The sequence below is a fragment of the Beta vulgaris genome, chromosome 1 (genome assembly GCF_026745355.1).
Source record: "Beta vulgaris subsp. vulgaris cultivar EL10 chromosome 1, EL10.2, whole genome shotgun sequence".
Taxonomy (NCBI): Eukaryota; Viridiplantae; Streptophyta; class Magnoliopsida; order Caryophyllales; family Amaranthaceae; genus Beta; species Beta vulgaris.
In genome coordinates, this window is record NC_079202.1 from 37491482 (window position 1) to 37500500 (window position 9019).

The window sequence follows — 9019 nt, forward strand, 5'->3', positions numbered from 1 at the left end:
GTTAGTATAAGGTAGCTATTGGTGGTTGTAACAAATCTGATCTTTTAATTTTTATAATAATAAAAAAAATTGTTGGAACCCTTCAAGTTGTTGTCATGTTATTTTGCATTTGGTGAATAGAGGAGAAATGTTTGGTATTTTGCAATGGAAAAAAGCTGAGTCAAATGCTCATCCATACATCCAATTTCACATACACCAATTGTTCAAAATAATCCTAAGGAGAGTCAAATGGTCATCCATACATCAGTAGAAATGTCATAAACTATGGACTACTTAATTACCATAATGTACCAAAAAAACACAGCCCTAGTTACTCTACCTAAAATCAGCTCATAACCAAAAAGCAGAGGCCTAATTCACCGAGTTGCTTGGTGAAGAGTGGAGCATTGGCTGGACTGTGAGGCTTGAAAGCCTTGCTAAGTAAGCATACTGGGGGCAGCAGATCTTGGTGGCTGCACAAAATGTTGCTTGAACAAGTTAGGTGCAAGTTGACAAATGTTAAAACTAAAAAAAAAGTAAAATGACTTACATTGAGAATGGGTAAACCATCATCCAATGAACACCTCCACACCAACTGGGACCCTCCCTCTTCCCCTTCCCCTGCCTCTTCTTCCACCTCCCCTGAAGCCAACTCCACCTCTGACCATTCTTCCCCCTCTGCCCAGCTGAGAGCACAACAAGAATGTCAGCCTTTAGCGTCCGCAAAAATCAGACGCTTAAAACGCGGAATCGGACGCTAAAAGAATTAGCGTCCGTCAACGGACGCTAAAAGTCGGATGCAAAACCCCTGGTCGCTAATACTTGGATTAGCGTCCGACAGGCCGACGCTAAAATTTTAGCGTTCGATTTTTGCATTTAGTGTCTGATTTTCAGACCCTAATTAGCGTCCGAGTTTGCAGACGCTAATTAGCGTCTGAAATGACAGATGCTAATTAGTGTCTGAAAATCAGACGCTAAATGCCTAAATCGGACGCTAAATGTCCAGTCCAGTGCAATATACCCTGTCCATTTCAGTAGCTAGTTTTTTTTCTCTTAATACTGTGAACACAAAATGAAACATAAATGGACAAAAAATGAAAAGAAAAACATTGGAATTGAAACATGAAAATGAAACATAAATGGAAGTACTTCTTATTAATTATTATGGTGAATACAACATATTTTACATCCCTCGGTAATATCTAGAACAAAATTACTTGAACTAAAATGTTAAATAAAAAAATTACATCAACTACAATATGAAATAAAACCAATCTCTTCTCATATGGAAGAGAGTATTTCAAAAATACTTCTATTCACTTATCAAAAAATAAATAAATACATCTATTCAACTAATATTTGGATTCAATCTCTTCAAATAATCCTTGAACACATCTGATTTGCAACCACCAAGATCTGCGACCACCAAGATCTGCAACCATAGAATTAAAACAACAAAACATTAACACCAAAATTTAACCCAAGCATAATTAAATGAGATTAACCAAAATTAACCAAATTAACAAGAAAAATAACCAAAGATTAACTGAAAAATTATTCAAATCCGAACTCCATAATCAGAAATCAGAATGACAAAAAATAAGTACGAAAAATCAAAATCGAAAATAAATTTAAAAAAAAAAAACAAAAAACGAAATTAAAATTAAAAAACCACAAAAGCCAATTTTTTTTTAAAAAAAATCAAACTGAAATATATATAAATACTTTATAGCGGAAGATAGAATTTTTTCATAGAAAAAAAAAGGACAAAGATGTTCTTAAAAAACTTAGATCTACCACAATACTAACCCCATAAAAACAAAAGAAAATATCGAAAAATATAAAAAAAAAACATTTTAAATAAAAACCCCACCCACCCAGAAAAACCACCCACCCCACGAACCAAAAAACCAGAAAACCCACCGGATCTTCGATGCTGAGCGGAGATCTTCGATGATGCTGAGCGACGAACACTTTCTAGTAGACAAAAACCCACCGGATCTTCGATTCTAAGCAAGGATGGTAGGGGTTCGAAAAGGAGAGAGAGGGGAGGGAGGGTCGCGTAAGTGAGAGAGAGGAGAGGGAGGGCCGCGTAAGTGAGAGAGAGAGAGTGAGGAGGGAGTTAGGGTTTGAGTGAGAGAGAGAGAATGAGGAGAATGAGGAGAATGAGGAGGGAGTTAGGTTTGAGTGAGAGAGAGAATGAGGAGGGAGTTAGGGCCACGTATATGAGGAGAATGAAAGTAAAGGGCTGCCACGTGTTTGAACGGGTATATGGTCGAAGTTATTTTAATATGGATTATAATTAGCGTCCGCCTTTTCAGACGCTAATTAATCAAAATCGGACGCTAATTAGCGTCCGGTTAAAAGTCGGACGCTAATTTTCGCAAAACGGACGCTAATTTGCGTCCGCTCCGTAGACGGACGCTGATTTTCGAAAAACAGACTCTAATTTGCGACTGACTGTTATCCGACGGTAATGTTGAATTTACCGTCCGTTTACGGTGCCGGACGGTAAATTCAGACGCTAAAAGCGCGCATATTTGTTGTGGAGGGTTGTGTAGTTGCATTGTGATGAGTTGAGTTGAGTTTGTAGTAGGTTGATCTGTGGCTTATGGTGGTTGACCATTGTTCCTTGGCCTCCCCCTAGGTTTTCTAGGTGCAGGCTCAGACACAGTTATGGTGCCTTTGTTTCGATACCTCCTTTTATTGTGGCCCTTGACCTTGCATAGGCTGTAAGTCATCTCAGACGATCCAGTTTTCTTCAAGGTCCCAGGCTTCTTAGGGTCTTCCTCAGGGTCCCTCCTTCTATTCTTTCTAGGTCTACCTGGACCTATTTTGATAGGAGGGGGTTGTACTTCACATGACACCCTTGGCCAATGTCTTTCCCCTTCTAATGGTGGAATGGAACCTGTACATTTAACAATAAAGGAGTTAGAGATCAAAGAAAGTAGGCCAAGATTACATATGTAGAAATCCAAGTTGAAATGAGTTACCTGCATATGCTGCTAAGTAGACATCCTTCCTGTAAAAAGGATAAATAAAATCTTCAGCTTCCTTGTTCTGAAAATAAATGCATGCAATGGCATGACAGCAAGGCACACCCTTCATCTCCCACTTCCTACAGGTGCATGTCCTTGCATTTAGATCCACAACCAACTGGTCCAAATAGTAGTTGACATTGAATAAGTTGTCTGTGGAGGGAAGAACATCACCTTTGCAGCATTTTCTCTCTCTTTCTCCAACATGGCTTGAATTCTTGGACATAATACAGATGTGACCTTCTCTATTTCCTGTCTTTTAAGCACAATTCTCTGCATCAGAGCAGCTCTGATGTCTTCCATCATGTAAAAAGCAGGTGCTTTGTCCTTGCATTGATAATATATGCATTGAAGGTCTCTGCCATGTTGTTGGTAATGGCATCAGTCCTCATAGAACAATCCAAGAATGCCCTGCAGAACAACTTGGGGTTGTATACTTTGAAAGCATTTGCAGGATATTCAATGATTACCCCCAATGCTTTAAGAGCCTCATTATAATCAGCTTGATTATAAGCTTTTGCAATTTTCCAAAATTGCAATTTAAACTCACCCTTGAAAGACTTGTGCCATAGGGCAAATATATGCCTGGCACAATGTCTGTGTTTTGCCTAGGGTAGAACAGTAGCCATAGCATTGACTATAGCCTATAACAATGAGTATGCACAACAACCACACAAATAAAATGAACAAAATGGGAAAAAAAAAGGAAAAGGGAGTGGTTTAGGATACCTGATGTTCATCAGAAATGATGACAACTCCTTCACCATCTCCAAGTTGTAGGCAAGCTTGGATGTGATCAAAAAACCACTGCCATGACTCATTATTCTCACTCTCTACAACTGCCAATGCTATGGGATGCATCTGCTCATTTCCATCTCTCCCCACAGCAGATAATAATTGTCCACCCAAGAAAGTCTTAAAGAAACATGCATCAACACATATTACCTTTCTACATCCCTTCATAAACCCTTTTTGTAACCCCTGAAAGCATGTAAATAACCTCTGAAAAATAGGTGCCCCCCTTTTACCAACTGTTGTAACCAACTCCACACTTGTACCAGGACTAGATGTTTTAAGAGCCTCTAAGTAAGGCATAACCTTCCTATAATGATCTGTCATGCTCCCATGCAATAACTTATGTGCATCATACTTCACTTTGTATGCAAAACCCCTTGTGACAACAACTTTATAAGCCCTCCTTATAGTTTCAACTATTTCCTTAGCTGGCCAGTGGGGCCTGGCCTTAAAAACATCCAACAACTGTTTAGCGACCTAACTACTCTTTAGTTGTATGTTTTTTTCATGTTTCTATGGCAAGTGTGCTGTGCTACAACTCTCCTAACAACTAGTGTAGCTCTCATAGTGTCCCAAGTTGCATACAAATAAAAAGGGCATCCAGATATGCACCTAATCCCAATTTGTTGCTGTCTGCTCTTGTTGTTGTGACTAATCATCACATTCCTACCATGTAATATATCCCACTTTGCTACAGCTTCTTTAAATGCCTCCCTTATAGGGAATCTTTTCCCAACAGACCACTTAAACTTAGAGAAGTCAGTGTTTGGATCCACAATTTCACCCACCCTCTTCTTTTTTCTAACAGTCATATCACCTTCCTCTTCACTCTCAAGGGGTGTGTGTATTTCATCTCCACTCTCTTCATACTCACTGATGTTACCTTCTTCAAGGGTAGGGGCAGGTTGTACATGTGAGGCTTGGCTCAATAGTTGAGCACCAAGAAGACCTTCTGCTGCTTGTTCTTGCAACTCTTTTGCAATTCTTAGCAACTTGTTGTTGCACTCCCTAACCCTATTCCTAGCTATCCTGAATAAATCATCACTAGTATCAGACTTAGGGATCTCAAAGACAAAATCTTCACATTCTAACTACTCTAGCTCAGGCAAGAAATCTTCACTTTCTAGGTCACTCACCTCCTCATCAGTACTAGTTTCACCATCATCATATTCATAATTAGGGTCACTTTCATCACCAAATTCATCCCTATCAAGGCCATGTAGATGTTTCAAAGGGATTGGACTGTCTGGCCTTGGGTCCACCCATTCATAACTATCAATGAAATTTGTGTTAATGGGCTCAGTGCATTGAATGGATGGTGAAGGTTGTGTTGCTGGTGAAGGTTTTTTGTGTGGTGAAGGTTGTGTTGCTGGTGAATCATGTGTGGGTGCTGAAGTTTGTGGTTGTTTTTTCTTGGTCCCTCCTAATTTTTTTTATATTTTGACTAGGTGGTGATGATGGCTTAGGATGTGGTGGAGGTGGTGCAGGTGAAGGTTGTATAGGAGGGGAAGTCTGCTTAGTAGGTTCAGTTTTCTTAGGGTTATCTGGTCTTACTTTAGGAAAGGAGTCAAAGGAAGACTGACTTTTTGTGCTTGCTGATGTGGAAGATTATGTTGGTGGTACTATAGAATAGGATAATCTTGTATTCCTTCTGGGTATCAATTTCTGAGTTAGGCTTTTGGACATTTTAGTTGAAGTTTTAGGCTCACTTTGCAAAGAGTGAATGGACCTTTGGATAACAGGTGGGTCAGTGGGCTAAATCTCTGGTGAAAGGCCACTATGGTAGACATAAACATCAACACACCTACTCTTAACAGCAATTTCAGCCATCTCTAACACCTCTTTGTGTGCATAAACCCTCCTTAAACCATTGACTAAACCTAGTCCTGGTACCAAGTAGAAAAGACCCTTAATCTTTGCATAGTTTCCAGATTTTTTAGCTAAGACCCTTAATCCTTAATTCTAAGTCAAACCAACACAACTCATCAGTATCTAGACTCACAGTCCTAGACTTACCTCCCTCATAAACTTAACCATGTTTCTCATGGTTCCTAAAAATACCACCATGCCAAAATTTGATAGTCACAGAAGGCATCCTACAATTATGCATGACAATGAGCAAAATCAACAACAAACATAAAAAATTCACACAGAAACCCTAAATCTAACACAATCAAAGCAGAAACCCTAACTTCTTCAATTGAACCAAATTAACATCAACACAAAATTTCTTGCTTTACTTGAATTACTAGCAAATTAGAATCTAATTGATGAACCTACCTACTTTTAAGCAACAATCCTATCAAAATAACCCACAAACATCCGCAATTTAAGCTTAAACCACAAAAAAAATCATCTTCAAAAGCGAATTTATAAGTTTAGGGTTTCGAATTTTTACCTTGCACAAAACGATGTTGTCTTTCTCGTCTTTGTCCTTCTGTTGGGTTGAAATGTCAATGTCGAGGTTGGTGCGCTCACTAATGGCAGAGAGAGAAACAGTTATGGCGGAGTGACAGAGGTTGGTGAAGGAAAGTTCGAAATCCTGGGGGGTTTTGTTTTTTTGGAGAAGTCAACAAATTTTGGGAGGGAAATTCATTAAAAAAAAGTCAACAGACACATGTGGCAAATTCATATCCGGTTGCCAGTAAACTTGACCCATTGGAGGAATTTTGGCCTAAAGTTTGTATCATTAAAAAATGATCTAAAGTTTGAATTATTGCGAGAGAACCGCTCAAAGTCTGTATTATTCCAGTTAAAAAATCCTAAATAATATATAATGTTTGAATTTATATCAAAAAACGAAAAAAATTTATGGAAATCGAAATTTTCGAACCAAATAAAAAATTTGGACCAAAAAAATGAAATAGAAAATAAATATTTAAAATATTAAATCTAAAAAAAATGATCCGAAAAGTGATTTGAACAAAACGAATAAATAGGAGCTCGGTTTTTATGAAATTCATTTTAAGTAACTAGCTAGCTAGGCGCCTAAAAATTTAAAGGTAGCACGAAAGGCAATAAAAACCTAAAACTCTGATACCACTTTGTAACACCCCCCCAATTCTCTATTTTCCAAAATACCTCATCAATATAAAACTTAGAGAATTATCAAAGTATTATCGCACGTGTAAAACGTATAAAACGTATCAACTTATTCGAAATTTGCAACGTAAATAATAATAAATAATCATTCAAAATAACACTTAGTCAACCAAAAAGTCAACTCCAAAAGTCAACCTCAAATGTAAAAGTCAACTATAAAGTTATAAAAGTCAACATAAGCTCTCCACTTTTCCGAACCTAGGATGAATTATCTTCAAACCTGTAAACGATGATGCTCTATTTCTCCAGAGAGACGACTCACCAATTGGGTCATCACAGGATCAATAAGGATAACCATGATCAGCAGATACCATAAAGCACGGAATCAACAAATTTGAGAACTACATAGTAAATAAATAAATAATACCTAGCATGATACTAATAAATATTAAGCCGGGATAGATAATAATATAATAACGTTGCAGACTGCTTTTACTGCACTAAACTTCACAACTAATAAATTAACCTAATTTAGATGGAATAGTCAATGGAACGAACTGTCTACCCAAATCCAATCTTGAATTTAGAAGACGAAGTACGGGCGCGACTTGGTACTCACCTAACCTACAATATCAAGAAACCTTTAATATAAAAATTTGGACACGGTGATCAATCCGGTCCTAAGAAAATCCATGGGCTACCACCATGTATTCCAACTCATACTTGTCCAATACTTCAGATGTGCACAAGTCTAAAGCTATTGCTATTCATGTTTCACTTTACATGATTAATAATTTATTCACTTCTTATGATTCATAAGTAGGACATATAATATAATCATCAAAGAAACATAAACTTTCATTTTTATAACCTTCTCATAACTCCCGCGCTTTTTTCTCTCTCGGTGCAGGATAAGTGATCTTCTTATCCTACACCGACGCCATGGTAGGGAGATCAAAAGCTAAGGTGAAGAAGATACAGTGTAAGAATACTCAAGAACGAAAGAATAAGGGACCGTCAAGTCCAATTGAAGGTCAGAAATTCAAAGCAATGTCGGAACTTCATGGAATTGAGGCGTTGGTGATTAAAACCCCCGAGGAGGTGCCGCCATTATCGCCGTGAAGCTCGATTGCAGAATTACAGAATCAACAGAAGGATAAGGCTCAGCTGTCTGAATGGTTAACAATCATGAAGAAGAACCAGATTCGATTAGAAGCAATGGAAACAGGTAATCCTCAATCACGCCAATTACTGAGTGAATTTGATCGAGTTCAAAATGAGGAAATTCTGCCTGTGAAAAACACCATTAAAATTGATGTTGAAGATATTCAGGATGAGATTAATTACTGGGAATCATCAATAATCTGTTATGTGATAGGCGCGAACCCTCCCTATCCAATAATGGATGGGTTTATACGGAGAATCTAGAAGAATAGAGGAATTGATAAAGTAGTGGTTATAAGTAAGGGTGTATTTCTTGTTAGATTTCATACTCTTGTCAATTGTGATGCTGTAATGGTGGAGGGGTTTCAATTATTTGACAAGAAACCTGTAATTGTCAAGAAATGGAACCCAGATATGGATTTCAAGAAGGAGGATATCAAAACTGTGCCTATGTGGATACAACTTCCTTCACTAGACCTGAAATATTAGGGGGAAAGGTGTTTATTCAAGCTTATGCAGGGGATAGGACATCCATTAAAACTTGATCAGTCTACTCAATCAAAAGATAGACTACTGTATGCTAGGCTGCTAGTTGAGACCAAGATGAATCAAGATTTACCATAATTCATTGAATTTGAGAATGGAGGCATGTGCAATATAATCATTGTAAAGGTATTGGGCATGGCTCTGGGGAATGTAAGAAGGGTAGGAAAGGTGTAAAGTAGAAGTGGGTGGAGAAAACATCAGTAGTGGAGATTGATGCAGAGGGATTTCAAAAGGTGACAGGAGTTGTTGTGGAAAGCTCAGTTCACTCTCAACCTGTGACAGTACATAATGCATTTGCTGCATTAAATGACTTAGAGAACACTGTTTCCCCTGAATTGATAGAAGAGGAAGTAAAGAATCTGAATGATGAGAACCAGGATGGTGAGGTAAAGGAATTGGGTGTACATGGTGAGGAGGGGGAGCCTCCTACCATGAATGGATAATTTTCTATGTTG

The 9019-nt window shown here is 38.0% G+C and overlaps 1 protein-coding gene across 1 annotated transcript; it reads right to left on the reverse strand.

The window, feature by feature from the left end:
- Positions 1-3319: 3319 nt before the first annotated feature.
- LOC125492827 (uncharacterized) lies at positions 3320-5849 on the reverse strand. The gene is made up of 6 exons (XM_048635554.1): positions 5829-5849; positions 5617-5726; positions 4949-5084; positions 4349-4867; positions 3747-4259; positions 3320-3625 (listed from the first exon to the last, which is right to left on the reverse strand). Exons 1-6 carry the CDS (start codon positions 5847-5849, stop codon positions 3320-3322), a joined length of 1605 nt encoding a protein of 534 aa, XP_048491511.1.
- Positions 5850-9019: the final 3170 nt, after the last annotated feature.